Source organism: Aythya ferina (assembly GCF_964211825.1).
Source record: "Aythya ferina genome assembly, chromosome: 1".
Classification (NCBI taxonomy): domain Eukaryota; kingdom Metazoa; phylum Chordata; class Aves; order Anseriformes; family Anatidae; genus Aythya; species Aythya ferina.
This window is the reverse complement of record NC_140296.1, coordinates 102054307-102079963: the sequence shown is the minus strand read 5'-3', so window position 1 is coordinate 102079963 and position 25657 is coordinate 102054307. Positions and strand designations below refer to the sequence as shown.

The window sequence follows — 25657 nt, the reverse complement described above, 5'->3', positions numbered from 1 at the left end:
AAATAAGTGAAATTTCCTTTTATTCATTTAATTCAGGCTGTTACATAACTAAGGTATACACACTGCAGGGTAGTTAAAAACATAAAAAGTTGTTTCTCTTTGTTGATGATTAGATTCTGGCATATATTTAAAAAATAGCTGTGTGCTGATAAACAAAACAACTGGCATTCAAGAGATTTGACTTGGTGCTTTGGGGGTTGCTTTTTGTTGCCACAGTAGAATAGCTAAATCCTTTTAAAAAATGTCATTGTATGTTTTTGTGTCAGCCCTCCCTTCTAAGCTGCCAACAGCAGGAAGCCCTTTATGAGCAGAAACACCTGTGGATTTTTCTCATTTTTGCGTGCATACTTCAGTGCTTCCAAGTGCATTCCTTGACTTGTAACTCTTTACACAAGGTCAGTGCTGGCCCTATTGTTTTGTGAGAACATGGGGAAAACATTCTGGCCTCCGGGCCCTGTAGATGGGAACTCTGGCATAGGGCTAATTGCCGCAGCATTTGAACAGTTATCAAAAATCTCTCGTGAAAAACACTTTAGAGAGTATGGCTCCAGCCGGGTCACGGAACAACTCTAACAGTGGACAATGCAGACAGGTTGGCTGGGGGGTGGGGGTTGCAGGCTGCCGGCCGTGCTGTACTCTGCTCTGTGCCAGCTCGGCAAGGGCTGTGCTCCCTGGGGGCAGCAGGGGACCTCGCCACGCTTGGAGAGGTCCCATTCTGCTGTTGGAGAGGTCCCATTTTGCTGTCACTCGTGTAGATGGTATCTTGTGTTCACCAGGAGGTGCCATGCTTTGATGCCTCCCTCGCGGTTACGAACAGGGCATGGTTTTAACCCCAGAGGAGAGAAAGGAAGAAATGTAACTGCTCGGAAACCGTGCTTGCTGGAGGAAGAAGGAAAACAAGCGCGGCCATCCAAACCCCGCTGGGGGAACGCAGACGAAAGATGCAGCTCCCAGCTCCCAAGCCAGACGGCGAAACTCTGCGAAATCTTTGGGAAAGGGGCTCGCGCCCCTGGGACACCCCTCGGTGTGCGAAGGGGGACGGGGCGCGGAGCCTTCCCTCCCCCGAAGGGGCTCCCCCGTGCCCTCCTCACACCCCCGACAGCCGCAGGGCCCGGGGCGGACAAAGGCGGGGAAGGGCCGGGGGCCGGGCCGCGACGGGGCGGCCCCGCCGACACACACACGGCGCCGCCGGCCCTGCCCGGGGGAGGCCCCGGCTCGGCGGGGGGCAGCGGGCCCGGACCGGCCCCGACGGCGCCGCCCGGCCCCGGTCCCGGCCCCGGTCCCGATCCCGGCCCCGGCCCCGGCCCCGGCCCCGGCCCCGGCCCCGGCCCGCCTCCGCCTCCACGACGGGGCGGGCGGCGACGGCTCCGCGCCCGCTGCCGGCATGGAGGCAGCGTTGCGGGGCGGGCGGGCCCGGGGGGCGCTGCTGCCCTCCCTCCTCCTTCTCCTCCTCCTCCTCCTCTTCCTCGCAGGTCAGCGGGACGCGGGGCGGCGGGGCTGGGCGGCGGGGCTGAGGCAAAATCTCCCGGAGGTTTTTTCTTTGTGTCGCAGGGGCTGGGGTGTGCGGAGGGGGCTGGAGCCCGGCCGGGGGCTGCCGGGGCTGCGGGAGGCGGTGCGGGGCAGGGCAGGAGCCTGGCACTGCTCGGCCAGCAGGCAGGGCTCGGCTGTGCCATGCCGTCGTGCACATGCCCTCCTCCAACATCGCACGGATTTAGGGCGCAGGTGGGCAGCTTCACCCGCGCCTTGGTGCTTGTTCTCACGGGACCGAGCCTGAGCAGGCTCAGGGAGCTGACCTGTTGAACCCCAACCAGCGGGATTCAGGTGATGAGCTGCGGGATGGACCAGCAGCACGAGCAGCTCGCCACACATTCACATTCACACATTCAGGGGAGCCTCAGAGCAAGGTGGCGGCTTGCAGCCGGGGATGGGGCAGGAGGTGGCCAAGGAAGCAGCTGGGATGAGGTGGAGTTGCCCGGGTCCGGGCAAACAGGGCCAGTGCGGGTGAGAGTGGGAGTAAAACCCACAGGGAGAGTGGGACCCCCACAGCAAGGTCTGCTGCCTGGGGAAGAGGAGCCGCAGCTGGTTGGGAATGCAGAAGCGTGGTTAGCTGTCCTTATGTCTAGGTCTGTGCTGTAGCAGCAAGTGTCTTCAGGGCTGAGGCTCCATTTGTGGTCATAGGGGCTGCAGGTGAGCTCCTTGCAGTCAAGAAGGAGAGCCCAGAACGAGACTCAAGAAATATGGGACCCGTGTGGGTGCTTTTGCAGGACAGTGCCAGCACACTGAGGCTGTACTGTAACATTTACCTAGGGGGACCTGGCTTGGAGCTTCCAAAACAGAGGAGCAACAGCAGTGCTGCAAACAAGCAATCGATAGCTTCAAAACAGCTCCTTGCTACAATAAAAGGATGTGTTCTTCCATACCTCTCACTTGTAAAGAACTCCCTTATTGTTATTTTGCTCTTGGAGTTGCTCATCAGTCCTGAGGAGCATCGCTGCTGAAGCCATTCCTGGCCCCTGCTAGGCAGAAGAGCCCTTGGGGCAGCGGGCAGGACAGTGCTGTGCCGTGCTGGCTGGGGCCCAGCTGCAGCCGGAGCCGGATCTGGAGGTGGCGCAGAGCGAGGGCAGCGCTGCCAGCTGGCCAGGGCAGCTCTGAGCTCTGAACCCCGGTGGGCTGCGCCAGGCGGGGGGCCAGGGGGCAGCCAGCTTGCAGACAGCTTCATTCTCCTCTCCCTCCGCCCGACAGCACGGCACAGGAGGCAGCCTGGCCTCGGGTTTTAATCTGGACTCTTTGTTGGAGCGTAAAAAAAGATCATCCGTGGTGACTTGACATTTTGAGATGCTCTTTTTTTATTTTAAGTGATTAAATATGAGAAGGAACTGATACAGCCAGCTACAAAGTACCTGTACACAAAGCACCTAAATCTGAACTTCTTATTGAAATTTTGAATGAGTGGGAATTGGCTGCCATTTGGATTACAGGGTCAGGTCAAGCCTCAAGTGAAGTCCTGTGATTGTATAAAACTGGTAGATTGCGTTTTCTTTAAAGCTGTGCTGTACAGATTTTTGTTGTTGCTGCTGTTTGACCGCATGAATGTTATTTTTATTCAGCAGAAGATTGTCTGGCTCAGTGTGATAATGACTGCAAGGCTTACTGCTGTGATGGGACTACTCCCTACTGCTGTTCATATTATGCCTACATTGGGAATGTCCTTTCGTAAGTATATTTGCTCTTCAGAAAAGCTGATGCACTGTGTTCATGGACTTGATGTAAACTCAGGTTGCTGGAAACTGTTTTGGCAAGAAACTGTGGCAGGGTTTGGGTTCTTGGGGTTTTAGTTCTTTTTTTTTTCCTTGCTAGTAACAAATATTGTTATTTCTGTAAAGTCTCACTTTTTGAAGCATGCTTATTACCTAAAAAGCTTGCTAAAATTGAGGGTTACATCCTTAGATTATGTACTTTGATAGAGCCTTTTGAAGCAAACTGTAGAGACACTGAGAACTTTGTTTCAAGCTCTTCAAGTGAAAAGGAACAGAAAGCTTTTTTTTTTTTTTTTTTTTTGAAATGCTTTGTTACAATACCTGAGTCAAGCCACTATTCAAATGACTTGGATTTGAGATTTGGGTACTTTTTTTTTTCTTTTTACTGACTCATTTGTTTTGATTAAATGGCGTTTTGGCTTTTGGTGGAATTTATTGAATGCATTCTAGGTGAGAGTAATCTGATCCTTTAATACTGTGGTACAAGTAGCACCTTTCACAGTGCCTAAAAAAAACCACAGCAGGTGAAGTGGAATGGGTATTTTCTGTCTAAAGAAAAGTATAGAGGTGAGCTGTTGATAAAAAACAGTCTCCAGTTCAAGTGTTAGCTCTTTGATCTCTATCGATGAGGAAGAAGAGAAGCCCGTGCACTAGCAGACTTGACTCCAGGCTCTGGGCTTCATTTAAGTGACAGCCCATAAGTATTACATTTGTGCATGTGGATAAACCTAAACAAAACATAAAATGTTCTGAACACAGAACATTTATGTTCAGAACATAAAATATTCTGAAGGTAGGGCATCTTAAATGGTGTCTTGTCAACCCCATCAAGTAGTTTCCTTAATCTTTAGCATGCAGTCTGTGCTGTGGTTTTGGTTTGTATTCTTGGCTAAAACCAGAGAAGGAAGGTGAGGCGTGTCACATGAACTGCTCAGTGCTTAAGGAGGAGTGAGTGCGAAGGTGGTAGCTGCCTTTTCTAAAAGATTCATCTGTTGCAGGTTTTGTTTTAGCCATGGTACCTGGGGAACGTGGTAGTGTTCCCTTCAGCATATTATATAGCACTTTGAAGGAGTAGGCATAGTGACAGCATTTTAGTACAGAACTGATCCACAGCATTTATAGCAGATCAGAGCAGTTCTTGGTTTAAGGTAAATAAAATGGTGATAGAGCGCCAGAATACTTCATTCCTCTGGGAATAAGAAGGCATGCATTCAAGACAGATTACTGTTGGAGAATGACAAGTGATTTTGCTTTCTTCTCACTTAGGGAATGTCTGCTTTGATTTTTTTTTCTTTTCTCGTTCCAAGATTGCTTTCCTATTTAAATGCATGGAAGGAGGTGCTGCTTTTGAATAGCTGATTCCAGCTCATGTGCAGTTAGAAATGATGGACTCAGCAGAATGGGATATTGCATCGTACAGAGGCTTCCCACAGAGCAGCAAAGCAAGTGGATTTCGTCTCCCACTTGCACATGAACACCATTGGCATTGGTCTAGCCTGATGTCAGAGCTGTACTGTGGAAAGGATCAGCCAGGTTTATTCTTTAGAATGGTTGCTGAAATGTTCAAACCACGGCCTTAATACCAGGTTCACACTTAGTCTTTTGTATGCTTATTTAACCAAGGTAAACAGCTATTGAATTAGAGCTGAAGTGGGAGTGACACTGGCATGTTGGGAAGGTTTGGGTGTATCTGGATGATTTCGAACACCGGAGTGGCTCTTACAAATACTGTTTGTCGCAGCATAACATGAAGGAGACATTTGATTCTTCTCATTTTTTATGGTTAAGTACTCCAATTCATAAACTCAAAGACCAGTCAGGAGTCATTATACTCCTCTGACCTGACATTTTGCATGATTGAGCCACACCTTTTTTTCCCCTGAAATCTGTATGGGGTGTACCTTCTACAAACACATGTAATACCATTCTGAAAACTTCAGTCATTAATGAGTTCACCGTCTGCCCTGGTAAACTCTTCTCTAGTTCATTTACTGATGTTGCTGGAAAATTTTGTTGGGAAATGAAGGCTGAAATTCCTAATGTCAGCTCTTACCTTATCTGTGAGTTTGAAATGTGGTCCTAAATAGTCATCATGACAGCCTTCAACCTTATCAGTAAGCTGGGCAAACTCTGTCAGCCTCATATGTAGGATCTGCCTTGTTTTGCTCTGCCTTGCCCAGGGGTCAATTCTTTGGCCTTCCTTTGAGCACCCTCTAGTATTTTCACTTCCTTCTGAAAATGTGTCTATCGGAGCTGAGCACAAGGTTTTGACAGAAGCCTGACTAAGATTATTTTTTTCTATGTCTGAGAGTCTAGGTTTGGGTACGTATTTTGAAGCACTTGTCTATAATGATCACCACCAAAGACATAAGTGAACTTAGCGGTTTGTTCCAGGTCTAAGTCCTTAAGTCACTGTCCTCAGAACGTCTGCTACTTTAAGCTTACAGATTGTTCTTTGCTAGGGGTTAGCAGCTTTAGTTTTATTACAGAAGAGTGACTTTAGATTGTATCTTCAGCTATGCTCCGTAACAATAACCATCGCTTTTCATTCTTTGGCACTATACCGGTCTTTGTTTCATGTGACACCATTTTTCCACAAAGTTTCATGTTGCCTCACCCCCAAAGGACAAACCTGTGAAATTACACTGTGAGATCTGTGGAATCTGGAAATCACCACTGGTGACCTTTCTGCTCATGTCTTTCTGTGTGTTGAAATCTTTCAAAGAACTGTTTTTAATCCAACAAATGATGTGCCCTGATAGTTCCACATAGCGATGTCCTTTCAATATCCTTGTTTGCTTGTATCATCATTCTTGATCTTACTGCCTGCACCAAACACCAAGTGGACTCGATCTGCACGGCTGCTTTTAGAAGTGCCTTTTTACTGCCTGAAGCACTGTTAGTAGTCCTTAGTGTTTTATTGGCTCCTCTGCTTCTTCAGAGGTTCCCTATGCTTCTTCATTTGTTTACCACTCATTTTTCTCCTCTCTCCATTCTTTATACACTGGGACATCTTTCTGAGGTTTCTGTTCTTTATCTTCTCCAGGATGTTTTTTTCACAAGCATAACTCTCCCTTGCAGTTTTGGAAAAGCCTTTCAGCGTGTGGTAGGTTCCTTTTAAACAGCTCTGTGTTTTGCTTTACGTCTCTCACTGTTCTCTTTCTAGACCCATATGCCAACAACTGTGCAAACAGAATATAAACTCCAGGCAATAATGCACATCCTCATTTTAAAACAGAGTCACTGTGACTAGATCATGATCATTGATACTTAGGCAGCTTTTAACTTTTCAGTGATTAATTAAGTCTCTTCACTCATTAAAATGAGATTCAACTCTGAGATATTCCATGTAGGGTTCTAGAGTTATCTATTTTAAGAAGCCGTCATCTTTTTAGGACACCAGGGAATTTTTTTCTTTAGTCAGATGAGGTTTTCAGCAAACATCCTCCAGGCTGTGTGCATCTGTGATTAGCCTGTTTTTCTTTCTGCATATGAAAAACAGATGCAGAATTATCAGCTCACTCTAGTGTTAGGACTTTGGGGATTTTAAGAGGTGCTCCCATAACACCCTCTTTAGCTGGACCACAGGCATAATCTAAGTACTCAAGGTCTGTGACTGAGTCACTTGTTATCCCATGAGCATCTCTAATGTAAAGTAATGCATCCTTCCTCCTCCTTCTCCCCCTGCTTTTCATGATCCCCTTTCAGAGCAAGTTGTTACAGCATTAATGTTCCAGCTATATTTCCCTTCCCACTACTTTTCAGTATTTATAGCCTGTCATTATTTCCTCTGATGCATGTGCATTTCCTCCTGTTTATCCACTAGGCATCTAGTGCTCAATACTTTGCCCTTCTAAAAATGTGTTTTTTTTCTTGGACAAATTATAGATTTATGTTTGGACTTGTGCTATGTAATGGAGCTGTTTCTATGCAATGAATGAAAAGATTCAGGGATGCTTGAGTGGTCAGACTGATCCTCCTGCTCAGCTTTTCATTCCTTACCAAACAGCAGAGTGGAGGCACCCTTTCCAGCCAGCCTTCAGCACCATCCCAGCCCTTTGAGGCAAGAAACTCAAATTCCCCTCCTCCTCAGAAGCTAGTTTCTATGCCTGTTGAATCAATGGTGACTGACCTTTTATCAGTTTCCCTGTGTTGTGTCTACTTCTGCAACTTGCTGCCTGGCTGGGGACTGAGAGGACTGCAGTTGTGTTTCCTCTGTGACAGATGCTCCAGGTTTGCCCCCAGCAAAAGTATCTTCATAACCAACCAACGAGCAGCGTTCTGTTACTCAGAGGATCTGGAGACATCTGGTTACTGCCTTCAGCTCCAGCCTCAAACCCCTGTGCTCCTCAGAGGCTCCAAATTTGCATCCATGAGTGTTTCTGCCAGCGCCCTATGTATTTGCTTCTAAGGCCCCAAATTGTCTGGTCCACATACTTGGCCTAGTGGCTGCTGGGTTTTCTGTGGGCTAATTTCACACTTAGTTTTCTCCATCACCTTCTGCCTTGTGTTTACAGTGGCCCACATATACGTTTGGAGTCACAAGGAGGTCCCTGGGAGATGTCAGCAGTTGCATGCTGACAGGACACACTCGGGGTGCTGCTTTGCCCTTTCACTCTTGCCAGCAACCATCAGTCCCAGACTCCAGGTGAACAATGAGGCATAGAGGACAAATAAACCAGCTCTTCTTTCAGATGAATGTTGCTGGGCCAGTTGGTTATTTGTTGGAAATGAAGGGGCTTGCGCCCAGATTTGGCCCACAGTATTTGTGAAAAGTCACTGCTAAAATATTCAGCCTTAGTGGTTCGTCCATATTTTCCTGTGTAAGGCTTGAAGGGGAATAAACTGGAATATTAGCTAAAATGGAAGAAGGAAGCTAAGATGCGGTGGTGCCACACTAAGTCACAAAGTACACGAAGTTTCTTGGTAAATGTCTTCACAATGACTTACGCTGAGGGAACTTTTTTAGAAAAAAAAAATAGTTCCAAGGACTTCAAAAATAACTGGGGGAAAAAGTAAATAAAAACTTTAGGGAACTCTGATCTCATTATAGGTAGTGGATGGCAATTTGCAAGAGAGTAGGTGGAACAAATCTTACCAGAGATAATGAGGAAGCAGCAGCCTATTCAGTGACTGCTGAAACAGGTGCTATTTACGTGAACTTAAATGTATGTTGGAAAGCATGAGTTTTTTGCATGGTTTTTTGTTTTGTTTTAAGTCCAGGAGCCGCACAATGTGGCCAGGAAGGAAGGAAGGCAGACAGAGAGAATGGGAGGAAAAGAGGCAGAGAATATATTTAGCATAAAAGTCACATGCAGGCCTCAGCCTGTAAAACCGAAGAAAAAAACGTGCGTAGTGTATGTCAGTGTGGCATTTGACGTGATTTGACATCATAGCCAGTAGTACTACGAGAAGTGCAGATGACCTCAGAGACCCCCGTTTTGTTTGTGGAAGAAAGAATGTCCCTTAAGTTGATTCACTTACTATGGCAGCTTGAGTTGGAGGGTGGGTATGGAAGAGGAGTGCACTGAAGGGCAGAATTAACATTTTAAGAGTTAGGTATAGAGAGATGTAGCCTCCGGGCTTCATAGTGAATAATAAAATAAAATTAAAAAAAAAAAAAATCAGGAAGCTTGGCATTCACTGTATATTCCAAATAATTAAAATTAGATATTTTCAGGCATCCCACAGTAAATATGTGAGGCAACATATGGGTTGGGAATGGTTCTGTGTCTGCACTTCAGCTGCTTGGTACTCTGCTTAAAATAAAACCGGGTTCCTCATTGTCAGTGCAGTGTTCAGAATTTTCCCCGATTGGAGCACTTTTGGACAATATGTAAAACTGCAGTTCACCTGACAATTACCATGGCGTGCCTCTGGCTCCACGACTCCTGATGCGACGCCGGAAGGAGGGACAAAGGCCTGCTTCAGTAACTATTTTTTCCAATTGGCTTGACTTGTGGCTTCTGGTCAGGAAAGCCTCCCTGAATGAGCACACTGAGTGCAGGCTGAACTGCGAGGTGACGAGGGCAGAGCCTGAGGACACTTGGGTTGAGCGCTGCGGGCTGGCTGTAAACACATGATTGGTACAGGCAAGGCTCCAGGACTAAAACTATTTCCCTTTCATTCTGTGTGAGAGGAGGATCGCAGTTCAGCCCTTCAATCCCTGTCTTCAACATCTGCAGTACCTGTGGAAGTGTGCTATTCATGCTTCAGCTTGGGAAAGCCTCCTCAAGAGAGGCATCCAGCTTGCTCTGTGCAGGGGGTTGATTAACTACAGCTCAGAGAAAGACCTAGGACCACGTTTTCATTCTAAGATCTGCTGGAGAGGGAGCTGATATTTGAAATGTGACCTTTGCTAAGCAGTTGAACTCCCAGTTGTTTTTTGTTCCATGCCTATTGTTCCAGCTCATATCCTTCAGTGGAGAATGTGCGATCAGATTTACGACCAGAGCAGTATCTGCTCCCGACGACGGATGCAGAGGAAACCCTTGTCAGCACCAGAATTAAAACGTAGGGCGTCTCTTCTTTAGCCCTTTGTGTTTTTATTTCTGACCCTGTGTTGTGACAAGCAGCTCAAAATGGAAAAAAAAAAAAATTCTTTTACTTGCCAAACAGAAACTCTCAAAAGATAGCTCCCACTTCAAGTTTCCCACCCCTTTTTCTTTTTTTTTTTTTTTTTTTTCCTTTTTATTTGCACAGGGCATCTGACTAACTGTTTTGAAATGTTTAAGGCCAACGGGACTGGGACTGGATTCTTTTGGCTGTTTGTTTGTTTTCAGAAGTTTTGTTGTTATTTATTTATTTATTATTCAGTAAGTAGCTGTAAGAACTAGAATACCTTTTTAATGAAAACTGGAAGCCGTTGTAAACGTGAAAGATATGCTGTTCATGAGAAAAAAGGATAGCATGGTTGTGTGAAGCCCTGAGTTCTTGACATCTCTGTGGATCATCTGTTTTTCATCACTTGGAAGATTGCTAGAGTTTGGCCCGCAAATGGATGCATTAAGGTATAAATCACTGAAGTGCTGCCTGTGGCTTACAGAAAACTCACTGGAGGGGGGGAAATAAACATTCTTAAGGAATTCAGTGCAATTAACTTGCCTTTACTGCACTGTTTGCTTTTAAAAGATTTATTCAGTGAAAAGGTGAGATAATTTTGTATTTATCACTTGCAATTGTCTGTTTTGGAAGCTTGTAGGATTTTCCCACAAGGTTTGGTCATGTAAAAGATGATTCTTTCTTAGCACTTAGTAAGACTGGCATAAAGAACTGGGCCTGGGAATTCTGTTGATCACAAGAACCCTGTCTGTCCTTTGTAAGAATTTTATCTTCTGTCTGTTATTTTGTACCCCTCCCCATTTTTTTTCCTTTTTCCAGTATGAGAAAGGTACAGCCCTGAATTTTATATAAAATTGTAACTTTGTTAAGCCATCTGTACATCCAGAGCTTTCAAGATAATTCAGACAGACTGCTAGGCACCAGTTCAGCAACTAGTTAAACGCACGTGTAACTTCAAGGCAGTGAGGAGATGCAGTGTATCATTCACCCTGTTGAAATCAATAAGCTAATTACTTCAGTGGGGATTTCATACACTGGCTGTATTGGGACGAGTTGTAAGCTCAAGTACCTTGTTGAATCCAGCTGTTAGAAAAAAGACACTTTTCTTTCATTTTTTCCATAACCGTGGTACCTTCCATGCTCTCTGCCACTTCGTGCTCCCTTGCTCCTACTTCAAGTGGCAGGAGGTCAGGAGATACACAGGACAAACCCCACCTCCCTGCACTGCCTCCCTGCATTTCTCAGACACATACATGCCTTCCCTACCCTCGGCTGGAGAATTTCTGTTTTATTGTCTAATTCTGAGATTTCACTGAGCTCACAGGATTCTCAGGGGATTGGCCTGATGAATTTTGTACTGGTTCCTCTGGAGTAAGTAATATCAGACTGACTCAGGGTAGGGTTATTAATGAAGATACTTCTGGGTCAAAAGCTGTGCGAGAGGGCCATTTGATGCTGTGCACACTGTAATTGCAGCCAGTCCAAATAACACCTGTAGCACTGGTTCAATATTTGAACAATATTCTCCTAGAAAGAAAACTCTCCAATCTTACATGTGCCTCTTTAAGGGACAGAAAGAAAGTTTGGAGTATATAAGTGAGTTATTAAAAATTAAAGGAAATGAACTATTAATTCACAGGGCAGCCACAAGTAAGTTCCTTTGAGATTTATAACCACCACGTAGATGGAAATTCCACGGTTAATATGATCTTTAGAAATTCAGTGAAGGTTTCTTAATAATTTTTCTCTATTAAAAAAAAAAAAAAAGTGGTGACATTTACTTTTGGAATATTCTTTTTTTTTTTTTTTTTTTTTTTTTCCCTTTAATGATTTATTTTAGTAAAATAAAAGATTTGTCCTGGGTCTTACTCTATATGTGAGTGTTTAGTATGGGATGGCAAGGCAGTAATACCACATGCTGGGCAGGCATGTTCCATCATCCTATCTCCCTCTGTTGGCTCATCCACACAGATAAGAGGTTTTTACTGCTGTCATTAAATGAAGTTATTCCTTTTGCTCTCAAGGGAGGCTTGGTTTAATGCTGAATGTTCCAGCTTCTCTCTCTTTATTGAGGACCATGGTACAGTTTGTGACAAGCGCAAGAGGATCTACTGCTATTGTTGAAACATCTGTTCATCAGCCAAGATGCAGAGAACCTTATTTTTGGATACCTTGTGGACTTCCTACACTGCTTTTGAAACATAAAGAGACTGTATAAATTCTCTGTATTTCAGCCCTTCTTACAGTCCATAGTCAAGGTGATCTAATGAAGGCATAATCTGGGTACTGCTGACCTGCAGCTATTTCCAGCTGCTAAGCAGCCCTATGGGCTGCTTAGTGTTAGTAAACTAGGAATAATATATAAAATGCAGTCCCAAATGCATGTGCTGATGTGATCCCATTAACTGCAGTTTTGATCTGCAGTTCCCTAGTACTGCTTGCTCCTATGCTGCCTGTGCATTTGAGTTTTTTGTTCCAGCAGTGGGGTGAGAGAGGACCTGGAGGTAAGTTGTGCCCTTTCATTCCCTCTCTTCACCACTGGTGCTCCCTGCTCCTCCCCAGTAAAAGGAACAGAATAGATACAGTCGTTTGGGGCACCAGGAAAACAGCTTTGGAGAGCAGTGGGTCCTGCCATGGAAGGTGAGGTACCAGCTTCACCAGTGGATGTCTTGCATCCAGAAGACAAAGACCCCCAGGAGTAGATTGCAAGCCTGTGGTTAAAGTAACAACAGCTGGGGAGAACAGGAAGGTTGGCAAGGGAGGACAGGGGCTTGCAACTGCTGTCTGTTATGTTTTTTACATTATATAAGTATTTACATATATTATTTAATTTATAAATGAATTATAATATATATACATATTGTTATATATATAATTTTTATATATATTATAGAATCATTTGGGTTGGAAAATACCTCTAAGAGTATCTGGTCCAACTGTTAACCTAGCACTGCCAAGTCCACCATTAAACCATGTCCCTAAGCTCTACATCTATATGTTTTTTGAAGACCTCCAGGGACGGTGACTCAGCTACTTCTGTGTGCAACCCGTTCCTGCTTTCCTGTTTTCCAGCAACACTAAAACCATCTAGAGAAGCTGCTGGCATTACAGTCCTCTTTTGGTGTTTGTGTTGCTGAAGCATAAAATTGATGGTGCCCATCATCAGTAGTCGGCACTCAGAGTTCAAGGCTCTGTGACTTTGGTTGTGATTGAGTGGGGAGAAGGGAGAAACACTGCAGAGCTCATGTTCCCATATCGTGACACCTCTACAACAGACCCCTTGGCGTGGAGCAAATGAGAAACAGAAATACTTTGATAACATACTGAGGAGAATTCAGGGACAGAAGACAAGCATTGGAAAGACCCTAAATTAATTACTCACTTAAAAGTAGTGCTTATAATATTATAGCATTTATATGATACATGACAGCAGCTCTTAATTCTGTTTTTTGGATTTTCCTTCAGCAAGTCCCTGAGCTTTAAGGCCTCTCCTCATCTGCTGCTTTGGAAATGTAAAACAACAGGAGAGAAAATAAGCAGCCAGCATAAATTTATCACTTACTTTTTATTGTTGGGACTAAAGCAGTGCTACTCATATTTTATACAAGACATTGGTGAAATATATCTCATGGAATATCTGAGGTTTTCCTGGAAGAGTAACAATAATTTTGTTAGTGCAGTTTTTTGTATAAAAGACTGCAGCTTTTTTGAAATTATCTTTGCTTTCCCCTTGTGTAGCATATGACCATCCAAAGGGTCCAAAATACTTACAGGCTTATCCTGTCAGGCAAAGAAACTGTGTCTGGGTATTGCTTGCCTGTAATCCATGTGGCGGTGGGCTGGTGATGGGCTAGTCAGTTCTGAATGATCTAGAGGTGTCAATGATCACAAATAAATGTAAATAATTTGGAACTCTGGGCAGAATTTTGATTATTTGGAGACAAAGTTTGACATCTAGATGTGGATACTGAGTATGTCATGGGTGAGCACATTGAGATGAAAACCTCCTGGGCCTTGTGTGTGAGGAGCCTCTTAGTGCTATGTCCAGCACAAAAGCTCTGCAGTTTTGAATGAAATTTCTTGGTGTTGATCTAATCAGAGGAATTAGTAACCTATTCTGTCAGAGCATCCGATGTGCAAATGCTGTGTTTTTCTATGGCAGCTGTTATTTTTGTCTGCCTTTCTGTTTGCCGACAGCTCTGCTCCGGGGCACAGCTTCTCCTGCACTGTAGTGTGCCGGCTGCTTGCTATGCCGCATAGTCCTCGTCCCCACAGACCTCAGTGAGGCTGTGTCCAACAATAGCTGATATATTGACATGGCTGAAAGCTAATAATGTCTGCTCAGCCCACTGTGGTAACCCTGTGTTTGGCTTGGCAATAGATGGCCTATTTGCATGAAGTGAAATGATGAAAATGGCTGACAGGATCGCCAGGCTGCTTACCTCGCATTGCTTTCCTCATGTGGCTCCTTGCAGAGATAATGTGATATTAAATTCTGGTGGAGGGCAAAAGGATAGAGTTTCAAGGGGGCGGGGGAAGGATGAAAAGTTATGGCCCTCATTCTCCATTTAAAATTGTTTTAAGTACAGCGCAATGCATCTTTGTTCCTGAGCCTTCATACTGTTGAATGAAGCTCAATGATTGAATTAGCATATTTCCAGAAATGTAATAAAATGTCAGCTTGACAGTAACACTTTCAAAATTGCTATATGACGGGTGCTGTAAACATAGCGGCATGTCTGGTGCGTGTTTCAAGTACCACGCTACATCAAGATAATAAGATAATGCGCTGAAATTAAGAGGGAAGCTGTGGTATTTAACATTTGTATTTGGTACGTTTACATTGTTGCTACCTTCTAAAATAAGCCATTTTGCATTAAGATTCCATATCAAGAAGCGGGATTTTTCCTGCTCTCTCCCCACAGCCTCCCATTACCCTTCCTTTCCAGGAAGGTGTGTGAGGACATGCAGCCTGCTCACAAAATGGCTGGGATGGTCTGGCTGCCTGGCACAGCAGCGAATGGATCTGATGACCTAGGAAGGTCCGTTTGCCACAGAAAGAGGAGGAATTTGGGGTCTGGACAGTTCATTCCATTTGAAGCTCTGGGCAAGCTGCTAGATATGGGGACCCCTCTCTTTCTCTGAAGTCACAAGCTGACAGCAGCTATTTACAAGCCAGCCTCCAGGTTGGTGTCTGCATACGGGGCTGGTACTGTTTATCTAGCAGGAAGAATTGCCTCTGAGGGTGAACTGGCCTCTGCTCTGCTCCTGTAGCAGCCCTGGCTTGTGTCACTCCTACTTAGGAAGTCATAAAGCAATTTTGCTTTGTTTTTTCAGCAGTGTATCCTTCTTTAAAGAAGTTGTTGGCTTTTTCCTCTTACAAGGGAGGTTTTGTTCTGCATGTCCATGAATAATTACCCAGAAGGATGCCCAGGGGGCATCTGAAGAGCCCTTGGTGTCCTCTGAAGGGCTGGGAAATGGTCCTGAAGGACCCTATGCAGGCAGGGGGCAGTGGGAGGCTGCAGGGAGGCTGCTGCTATTGCAAGCCGAGGAGGGCTGAGTGTTCACTGGATTGTCAGGTATTTAAACAAGTTCAGGAAAGTAATGTCTGCAGCTTATCTCCATGTAATTTGAAATCTGTCTTAGGCTAAAGTGAGGTTATTTTCAGACAGCATCAATTAAGTTGCTGTATACTTCTGCTTTATTTTTCTTCCAGAGAGGAGCTGTCATTTGCAGAGCTACTTGAAATCCCAAATTACCCCAGGAACTTGCAATGACTAGGTTAGGCTCCCATTAAACATTGGCTCGTCTCTTTCTTGAAAAGTTGCGTTACTTGAAAGTTCTTAGTACTTAATATGTTGGGAGGTTACTTTTCCATGGGGACACTTGAAGGCTCATCCAGAAAGTCACCATAGTACAGCTGGACTGGCACAGTCCTGCCCCTTGTGTCATGCTCCACGGCAGGCACCGTTTGAGGCCTGTGGGCCTAGCCTGGTGCTTGGCCTCTTGGCTGAGGTAAGGGTGGCCAAAGTGGTCCCAGGGAGGCTGGGTCTTTGGCAGGGAGGACACAGAGGCCTTGGGGGTGGCAAGGACATGCTCTCACTCTACAGGTGCCTTCTTGCACCTTCCCAGTAGCCTCCCAAAGCCACTCTGTGAGGATACAGCCTTGGCACTGAGAGAAGGCGCAGTACCTCTTCTAGCCAATGTGAAAGCAATTACTTCTCTGTGAGACCGCTAACTAGAAAGCAAATTAGGAGTTAGTAGCCGCTGTTTAAACCTGAAGGAGCTATGCCTCCAGTGACGGTTTTCACTTTGGCTTTGTTACATGTCGGTAATTTAATCTACATTTCAGGTGCCGATAAGGCTTTGTAATGAGATGTCATTGTTTTTCTAGGCTGCATATTTGCTGCGCTCACACACAAAAAACCATGATGTGTGGATTTGTGAAACAAGCCAGATGATTTATTGCTGCTAGCTGTCACTTGCACCAAGTGGTTTTAATAACTGCCAGAACTAACAGCTCCTTCATAACCACCAGTAGCACCTCTATGGCTGCTGCCATATTTTTGTCACTCTCGTTGCTTTTTCAACTCATGTCAGGAGATGCAAACCGTCAATAAACTAATCAAAGTCATCAAGTCACTTGATTTGCACTGACATGCACAGGCTGAAAATAAAGTTCAGTGTGAGAGGGGTGACCACATTGTCCTCCCAGACTAGCCAGCAGCATTATTTGGGCCATCTCTCCATGACCATAAGGATTCCTGGTGCTCCACTGCCTGCACTTGGGCTTGAGAAGCACTTCTTTTTTTCCTGGTAGTGTCAGCAAAATCCTCATACTTCACAAGAGCAACACAAGCCCATCCATCCAGGGGCCTGAGCCATAAAACAGAGATTGGAGGCCCTCCCTCACCCTGTGAGTTCAAGTCTTAGGGTTTGGATTTTGTGGTCTAACCTACTTAAGAAGTTGCTTGAGGCTGACCTTCAAACTGGCCCCTGCTCAGTAGCCAAGTGTTTTCAGTCCTGTTTTATTCTGAGCATTTTAACTGATTCTTCCTCACAAAATAGCCACCTTAATTTACTTTTATCTCTGTCCACCTGCCTGGCCTGCCAATGGGCTTGGAAAGCTTTTGTGACGACTGCAGTGACACAAAAATCTCGGCAGCGAGCACGTTGCTTGGAAGAGCTCCCTTCACCAGGCTTTTGCTCTTCTGCTCTAGCAGTTCCACACAGGCCCAGAAGCCAAAATAAAAACAGTTTGGGCCAGACCATGCAACTGTTCCCCAGCAGCAACAGTGCTGTGCCTCTCGTGCTGCAGGGATGCACGTGGCTGTCCTGAGGCACATTAGGCCATGGCCCCAGGTGGGAGCTGTCGCTGCCCCTGCCAGCAGATCTCTTCAGAGGAAATCCTGCACTGCAGCAGTGTTACTCCTCTGCCCCCAGTGCCTGCTGCTGCTTCTCCCAGCCTGAAAGCCCCATCCTCCCAGAAGGTGTTTGGCCGAGAGCTGTCCATCCCCGTGAGCAGGATCCGAGCCCGTTCCTCCCTGCCGCGTGCCAGGGAAGCGCTCTCCGGAGACAGATCAGTGACCTTCTGTGGGACAACGCCGTTGTGTAACTGCTCCTTCATTAAGAAGTTAAAAGGATTAAGAACTGGCTGACATGTCAGAAAGTGGAGGCAGCAAAGAATTACCGTGTAATAAGGGTTGTTTGCAGCAAAGTTCGTTGGGGATTAGCACTAGCACTGAAAATTTTCCGATGCCAGTCAGAACCTTGGATGTAAATGCAAAATCCTTGCTCAAAAGTGTGTGCGTGTGTGTATGTGTGACAAAGATACATCTTAAATGAACGCACTTTGGAAGTTCTCAGATTTAAGGGCAGTTCTGTGACCTTAATTTGTTCCTTTTCTGTGTATTTTTGAGGTGCAGGCAATTACATAGTTTCCACAGAGCAGCAGGATTATAACATTTGTATGGCTTTTGCAGAGATATTTTCAATGTATAAGGGAATGTACTTCTCTATACAAATTTAAACTTAGACTCTTAATGCATATTACTCACAGTAGCACAAAAGAGCCCCTCTCTGATCTTGATATGGGAGATTTTGGAGCAGAAAGTGGCTCAAGCCACTCATAGCCAAAATTCTTTACCAGGCCTAATTAAAAACATAACAAACTGCTTTACAGCCTCTATGTTCAGAAGTTCTGTGGGATCCCAGATCCTGTTTTCATGCATCCAGCAAGAGGTTCACTTCCAGAGAAAAAGCATTGGGAAGTCTCAAAAAACTCAGGCTTTCTGCAGGTGGTCTCCTGTGGGTAGGGGCATCCAGAGTCCCCCCTGACTTTTGGAGCACTCACTTTCCGTGACCAAACTTCCGAGTGTTGGAAAACTGAATGTCTTTGTGTACGCTGACTTCATGGTGTGCTTCCTGACTTCATAGTCTTAGCAGCATGGCTCTTTCCTGTTCCTCTTTAAACAAATAAAAAGAAAATGCACTCACAAATATCTCAAAAAGTCCTTGTACTCTCTGCTTGCTCAATTACTCTGATTCTTGATCCCTCCAGACTTTCCACTAACATTGTTACATTATTTCTGTTAAACCATGAAATATAATAAATAAGCTCTTAATCAGATGTGACTGCATTTCTATTTCTGAAAGCTGTCCAAGATGGCAAATTAAATTGGGGGGTGGGGGAGAGGGCATTGCACTGTGATCTCTGATAGTTGAATATAGGTTGAAAACTCCTTTGAATTAGTGCCATCAGATGCAATACAAAATATCTGGAGTTTCAGTGCATCTTCTCAAATAAAGGTCAAGAAGAGAGTGAAAATAAGCTCTATCCTGTTTGAAATAGATTTCAGTAACAATATATTCATTCTCTTAAGCTACTTAGCATATTTTTCATAGCAAGTGTTATATTTAATCTGTGGAACAGGATTTTTTACTTGCATTTTTAGCAAGATATTTTCAAGACTCTTTAAAAAATGAATCTGCCTTTATATGTCTGTCTCAGGTTTAATTTCTACAGTCTGAAAACAGATTTGCAGTGGTCCTGAAAATGCCAATTTGATTTATCCTTAAGTCAGTGGGAGTGTTGTTGAGGCTATAGAACCGGACGGGTAATAAATGCTTCTGGTCTGTGCGCATAGCGATGGTTGATGCATGGTTCGCGTGTGCCATTTTAATCTCCAAAGTAAATAGGCAAGAGTGATGGTTGGAGCCCATTCGTCATAGCAGTGCAGTATCAGTGTAGTGTCTTTATGCCATTCTTTCTTCTCTTTCTGAAGCAGGAGGTTGTACAATCCAACTGAGTGCAGGGCAATGGGCTGTAGCAGGTTGCCCAGTGCCCATCTGCTGGAGTTTCCTCCATGATACAAAGGTGCTGGCAGGGCTCAGCGGGCAGGTATGAGAAATGAGGGGTGTTGATGGCACGTATCTGCCCCCTCCAGGGGTGCTTTGCATTCGAGGAGAGGCAGGAAAGAGGTGGCAGAAGTTGTCATCCTCCAAGAAGAAGGAGCAGTTCACAGGGATGTTCCTCCTATGTTGTGGAACAACCTGCAGGGTGTGGGAACCGAAAGGGGTTGCAGAGGAACATCATCTGCTAATCCCTCTCCTTCTGGAAGCCTGGTCTGTTTTGGGGATGTAAGAAAGTGGCCAGAGCTGTTTTATGAATCTCGTCCTGCCAGATGGCTAGCATGCTACCTGCACGAGCAGCACGCGGTGGCATACAGCAGGGGATGTTTCCTGATGGCCCCTTGGGGCAGCTCTTACAAGGAACGGGGTGTAAGGAAAAAGCATTCACTGTTAAATACATGGTGGTGTCTGGCTCTAAATGTTACCTTTCCAACACGAGTACAGGCTTTTGAAAGAATCTGTGGTTAGTGGGAGCTGGAGCAGCTTTATACTAAGGAGTGTTGTAGCATTTTCTGAATCGTCTTACAAGGGCCAAAGTGCTGTTTACAGTAGTGTTTATTTTGTAAGTACAAGTGGTTATGCTGAGAGTGTATGGATTTGCTGCAAACCATGTAACTTTTTTTTTTTCTTCTTCTCGAAAAAAAAAGCGTTTTTTCTTGAAAACAGCTTGTGTTGTAACCTATGTCCCAGTCCAGGCCCCCAGGAATTCAGCAGAAAGTTTCACACTGTATTTCATGGGCTGTGATAGAGGAGACCAGAGGACCATCACCTCCTTGGTGGCAATGCTACCCTTTCCTCCTCCACCTGAACAGCAGTGCCATTTGCTTCTCAGTCTTGCTGCTGAGCTGGCCAGTCAGCCTCATGGCTGGCACCTGTTGTGGTGGCTTAATAGCCGGTTATGGCTATTGGGAGCTGGATCCCTTTCAATTCAGGAGCAGGCTGAAGCCATCCAGCAGTTTCGCTGCTGGTCTTACAGCAGTGGCTTCTGAACTGATCACGTAGAGGTATATTTTATTACAGCTCTCTTGGATGTCTCAAGCCTCCCTTAAGCAGCACATTTAAAAATCAGTGTAATCTCCATTTAGAACCTGAAGCAAAGTCATACGCTGAAAACAAGGCTGCGGAGTTTGGCTCCAAGAGAAGTGCTTTGATGTAAAGCAGATACATTTTGAATCTATTAGCTTAATGTCAGGAAGCCGGACAGTGAATATTGCAATGTATAGTCCATGTCTAGAAGTTTCCAGCAAATTAGTTATAGTGCCACGAAGAAGGCAATGTGTAACAAAGACAACGCTTGCAAAAATAGCTAATGTGCCGTCAGCTTTAGGGCTCCATTTAAAAGGCAGGGTGATAATGGAAGCACATAATGTTGCTCAGGCATGAATATCTACTGCTGTGATCTGTAGGTCATACTGTAGCTGCTCTCTAAATTTAAATAGGTACTTACTGTGTGCCTCTGCACCAGATGGCGTAGGTTTAGCACAGCCTGTACTGCACCGAGTGAAATGGAGCCTTTTGCGTTGTTGTTGGGAAGGATACGTCCAATAAGTTAGAAATACATGAAGTACAGGCTTTTATTCCCCACAAAATGCCCTTCACTGCAGTGTCTGTCAGTCAAACAGACAATGCTCTAAAGGAATGAGTAACCAAAGGGGGGTCCCAGGTGGGAAAAAAAGTTATCAACTTGCGCAAACGCTTGATTTCCTGAAAAATTCCTCCTACTGAGATATGGGGTTGTAGCTGGACCAGCTACCTTTAATAAAGCATAATCTTTTTGGCAACTCACTGTAGTGGTCTCCCATTATCTCTTTGGAAGGGAGACACATATGAGCAGTCTGTGGTGCATTTATCCTGATGTTCAAATAGAGAGTTACCAACCCAGGAATTTATAATTCCACAGGCAGTCCATGTAAGTAATTTTCAGCATTCTCACTGGACTTAAGCTCTTTTTGTAATCTGTTTTATCCAGGACGCTTAGGAATTGTCCATGCCCTCGGAAAGCTGTGCCCTTAGCTGGCAGAGGCTGTGTGGCATGCTCGGTTGCTCAGCTCAGCTTCGTGCATGTCTCTTGGCTCCTGGGCTGGATTCACAATGGTTCTGGCATTTATAAGTATCACTGCACACACAGTACCTCCACAGAAGTCTATTTATAGTGCAGGCTTGAAGGAAATATAAATTAAGGGATGCACGCTAGCTAGTGACAGAGATAGGACGTGTTTTAGGGCTGAATGGAAGGCAGGTCAGCTGACCTTTGCTTTGCCAAATAGGAAATATATTTAAAAAAAGAAAAAGAAAGAAATCATGTTTCTTTAAAATAAAAGTAGCTAGCTATTCTCTAATCAGATGCCTTCAGAAATGCTAGGCAGTAACAACCACCATTTTCCTGCTTGCAAGGTGCTACATAACCAGCATTATTTCCTGATGTTTCAAAGGAAGCAAAATTGGGTTTGTTCTCCTGAGAGTCAATTAGTTGTCTACTGGTAAATATTACTAAATCTGTAGGTAAAAAAGAGTAATGCCTAATCTGCACTACAGAGAACAGGTCAATTGTGTAACTGTTTCTGTAGAATTCATTAGTGAGTTACACGTCGAACAGGTTAATTTGCAGAGATTTGTGTTCTTCAGCCCCAGGTCCTCCAAGCTATGAAGCTGCTGCCCTTGCTGAGGACTCCGGTGCCCCAGGGGACCCATTTACCTTCTGCCTTTTTTAAGTCCCAGCTTCCGATTTCCAGCTAAAACAGGAGTTAAATTTTACAGGTGTAATCTGGTAGAGCAAGGGGATCTCCCTGTCAGAGGCTTTTTCCACTGTCTGCTCTGTATTACGGGGATACTGGTTTGACCCTTGTGTTGTCAGATCTGCCTCCATCACTTCTCTGTGGGCTTCCAAGGACCAGCTTTGTGACAGCGTGTCACTCTAGACTGTGGCCACCACTTTAATTACAGAATACAAACTGCTGCTAGGGGAAAGATAATTACAGTACAAATAGCGTTGTTTCTCTACGATAAGATATGCAAGTGTAGTGTTGAGAGCTAGTGTAAAGAAAAGCAAAATTAGCCCTAAAACATAAAAATAACTGCTTATTCCAAGCTGAGTTTTTAAAGAGAAGTCATTTGCAAGATGAAATCTTAGCTCCTTTCGTATGGATATGAAGTTGGGAATTGGCTGTTAAGCCGAGGATATCGTAAGTTGCTCTCATGCATTTAAAAAAATTTCATTATACTTTTTGAAGAAGGAGCCTGCCCCTTCTCTCCCATTTATAAATATTTCATGCTGAAATAATGCATGAGGTAGCAGAGCTCACACCATGCTGCAGGGCTGGCATCTCTCTTTTCAGATTCTGATTGAAGTGGATCACTGGGGAACTGAGCTTGTGCTGAAGCCAGCGTACCCAAATCTGCCTCAGTAGCAGGCAGTTTGCTTCTCAGCAGAAGTGTATTAGGGAAACAATTTGGCTAACCAGGACTGAGTACATTTGTGTTACTCGTTCTTTAGGCCGGTATAGAAGTGGAGCTTTAAGAAAATAGGGGGGAAAAAAGGTTGTGTCTAATGTTATTCTTTAATGCAATTACAAATGCATTGGCCTTTTCACCAGGTAGTGGATAAATGTAATCAGTGCGTGAGTCATTAAGGAAAAAGCTGTCTTTTTTCATCTTCAATTCTTTTCTGGCCCAGAGGTTGAGATTTTGGGCTGCTAGTTAACCAGGGTAATTAAAGAAGCAGTCACAGGAGACAGCCATGGGAAAGAAGGAGAAAACCTCTTTTACTCTTCGTGGCTTTGGGGAGGAAAGGTAGATTCCCTGAGCATCAAGTCAGGAGTGTTTCATGGAAATGGGGTTTGGCTGCACTGGTGTGTGGTGGTAGAAACCACAATGGGTGGGTAAGCAGCGAGGTGGTGAGGGTGCCCGACAGCCAGTGCTCCCTTCTCAAAGCAGATCCTGGACCTCTGTGAAATGGAGTCTGCCAGCCTCTAGGCAGGACGTGGGGAGAGGTGAAATGCAATTCTGGGGATGCTGTGTAATGAATGCATGAATGCCCAGTGCAGCTTGTTATTTATCATGTAAATAAAGTGTACAGGGCACGCTATATAGTGTAACTCAGTACTATTTATATACCCAAAGTCAGCGCATTTTATCTATGTAAAACACTTAATTTCCTGTGCTCCATCTCTCCTAATGCTCTATTTTGTCATAAACTCCACAGAATATGGGTATTCCTGGAGGTCATATGTTTCCAGTTATCTATGAGGGAAAATGTAAAAGAACTTGAGCCGAAATAAACACCCTGCCAATTAAAATATAATATGCTTCCTTTTCTGAATCACTAGCAATTTGCATGATCTGGTCAGAACTACTGGGAAAAAGTCCTTGGAGAGATATTACAAAATGCCCAGATGATTTGCATATTTAAACAGTTTATTCAGCAATCTGTTAAATCTTAAACGATCTGTTGAAATGGAAAACATAAATCACGCAGTATTTTAGCACAAAGGGGGTTTCTTCATCAAAAGATAAAACTTAATTGTACACTGCATTTTTCTCTTAGCAGGATTTTTTATCCTGTTAAACCTTTATAAGGTCAGTAATTAATTGTTTTACCAAGCCAGTGGTTTGTAGGGGATTACCAGCATCATCCCTGTTTCTAATGCGTGGGAGAGAAACACATGTTCCAGCAATACTCTAGTTTTTGTGATTCATCAGAATTATCTCAGCTAATACTGGAATCTCCTTTTGGTTTATTTTGTGAAAGTATCAAGGACAAAATGAGGGTTGAATTGCTGGATTATTGACTAGTAAAAGTCATAGGTAAATTCTTTGCTCTGGTTCTGGTGTCCTGGGTAGCCTTGGTTTGGCCTGTAAATGCCTTGCAGGAATCAAGTGTTCCCAATTCTGTGGGCATGTGTGTATTTTTTTTTCTTTTTCAGGCTCAGTAAGTTAATAGCCTTGGTTGAAACCCTGTGGTACTGTTAGTCATAATAAAGCATATTCCCTATTTACTAGATGCACTTTGACAGAATTTAGGAGTGAAATTAAATCAGAATTACCTCCACATTTTATACAGCTCACAATCCCAAAGCTGCAAGGAACCAGATACTGCTTTACAGCTCCTTTTGGAGGTAACAGAAAATCATTTTTCCCCCCCTGTGTTTGCAGTAAGGCACCATGAGATGAAGTGAGTTGTCTAAATATTTTAAATGAGCAAGGAGTAGAATTATATCACCATGCATAATCCAGTTCTCCTCATATCTGGTCCCTTGCTGCAATAACTGCATCTCTGTGCAAATCTTTCCCAGATGCAAATTGGCAAGGTCTTGCTCAGCTAATGTACTCAGTCCCTGATCTTACCCTGCAGGCAGTTGGCCCTAAAGTTGGAATTTGTTTTCTTTAAAAGTCATTCTCATTGTTTGAAAAGACACAGGCCGTTCTAGCTGCTGACCCAGGAGACTTAGAAACTGATGGGCAAATCTGAATGCAGAAAACAGACACTGGTTAAAATCCAAGTGCATATGTGATACCAGTTGTTTTAACATTACTATAATCAAGTAATTTCTTGTGGATAATTAAGTACTTGGAATTCTTTTGTCTTGCATTAGCTGTTTCAAACATCAGGAAGAGGGTGGTTGTTCTTCTGCAAAAAAAAGCAAACACATAATTAGGTTAAGTAAAAGTACTGACAGAGTGGCAAGGACGAATTACAAAATGCAAAACTGCACTGAAGGAAGGATTGCATAGGTGCTGCTGTCTCAGCAACCTGAATTGTGCCAACATTTCTTGTGTTTCTGTGTTGGGGTGACCTTGGCTGGCAGCCAGATGCCCACCCAGCTGCTCTCTCACTGTTCCTCCTCAATAGGACAGGGGGAGAAAGTGGGATGGAAAAGCTCATGGGTCGAGATAAGGATGGGGAGCTCACTTACCAGTTACCATCATGGGCAAAGCTAGACTTGACCTGGGGGAAAACTAATTTAATTTATTTCCAATTAAAAATAGAGTAGGATGGGGAGCAACAAAGATAAAATTTAAAAACACCTTCCCTTTGACCTCCTTTTCTTTCCAGGCTGAATGTTGCTCATTCCTGATTCTTCCTCCCATCTTCTCAAGGAACACAGGGGGATGGGAAATGGGGACCATGGTCAGACCACCTCTTCTCTGCCATTCCTTGCTCTTCACGCTTTTCCCCTGTTCCTTTGCCACAGGCTGCAGCTTCCTTCATGCCATATCCACCTGATCCACAGGCTGCACTGTGTGTATATATGCTCCACGGTTCTCTCTTTCTAGATCTGATGTGGTACCTGGGGCACCTCCTGCCCTCCTCCTGCTCTCCTCTTGCTGTCTGTGCAGGGCCACTCCTCACACAGCTCCCTTCACCGCCCCCTGCCCTGCGGTGTTTGCCCTCCCTTCCCCAGGCTGCCCCTGAGGTGAGGCGCCGCCAT

The 25657-nt window shown here is 44.6% G+C and overlaps 1 protein-coding gene across 2 annotated transcripts in view; it reads left to right on the top strand.

Annotated features, from left to right (window-relative positions):
• The first annotated feature begins 544 nt into the window (after positions 1–544).
• The window catches only part of CYYR1 (cysteine and tyrosine rich 1), a 60017-nt gene continuing 34904 nt past the window's right edge, over positions 545–25657 (top strand). Inside the window, exons 1-2 of one of the 2 annotated variants that reach the window (XM_084532685.1) lie at positions 545–592; positions 3108–3213. In XM_084532685.1, the coding sequence (XP_084388811.1) occupies positions 583–592; positions 3108–3213 (116 nt within the window). In that variant the 5' untranslated portion in view covers positions 545–582. Of the gene's footprint in view, positions 593–903; positions 1473–3107; positions 3214–25657 lie in introns of those variants that run through there. The other variant, XM_084532684.1, reaches the window with a different exon arrangement.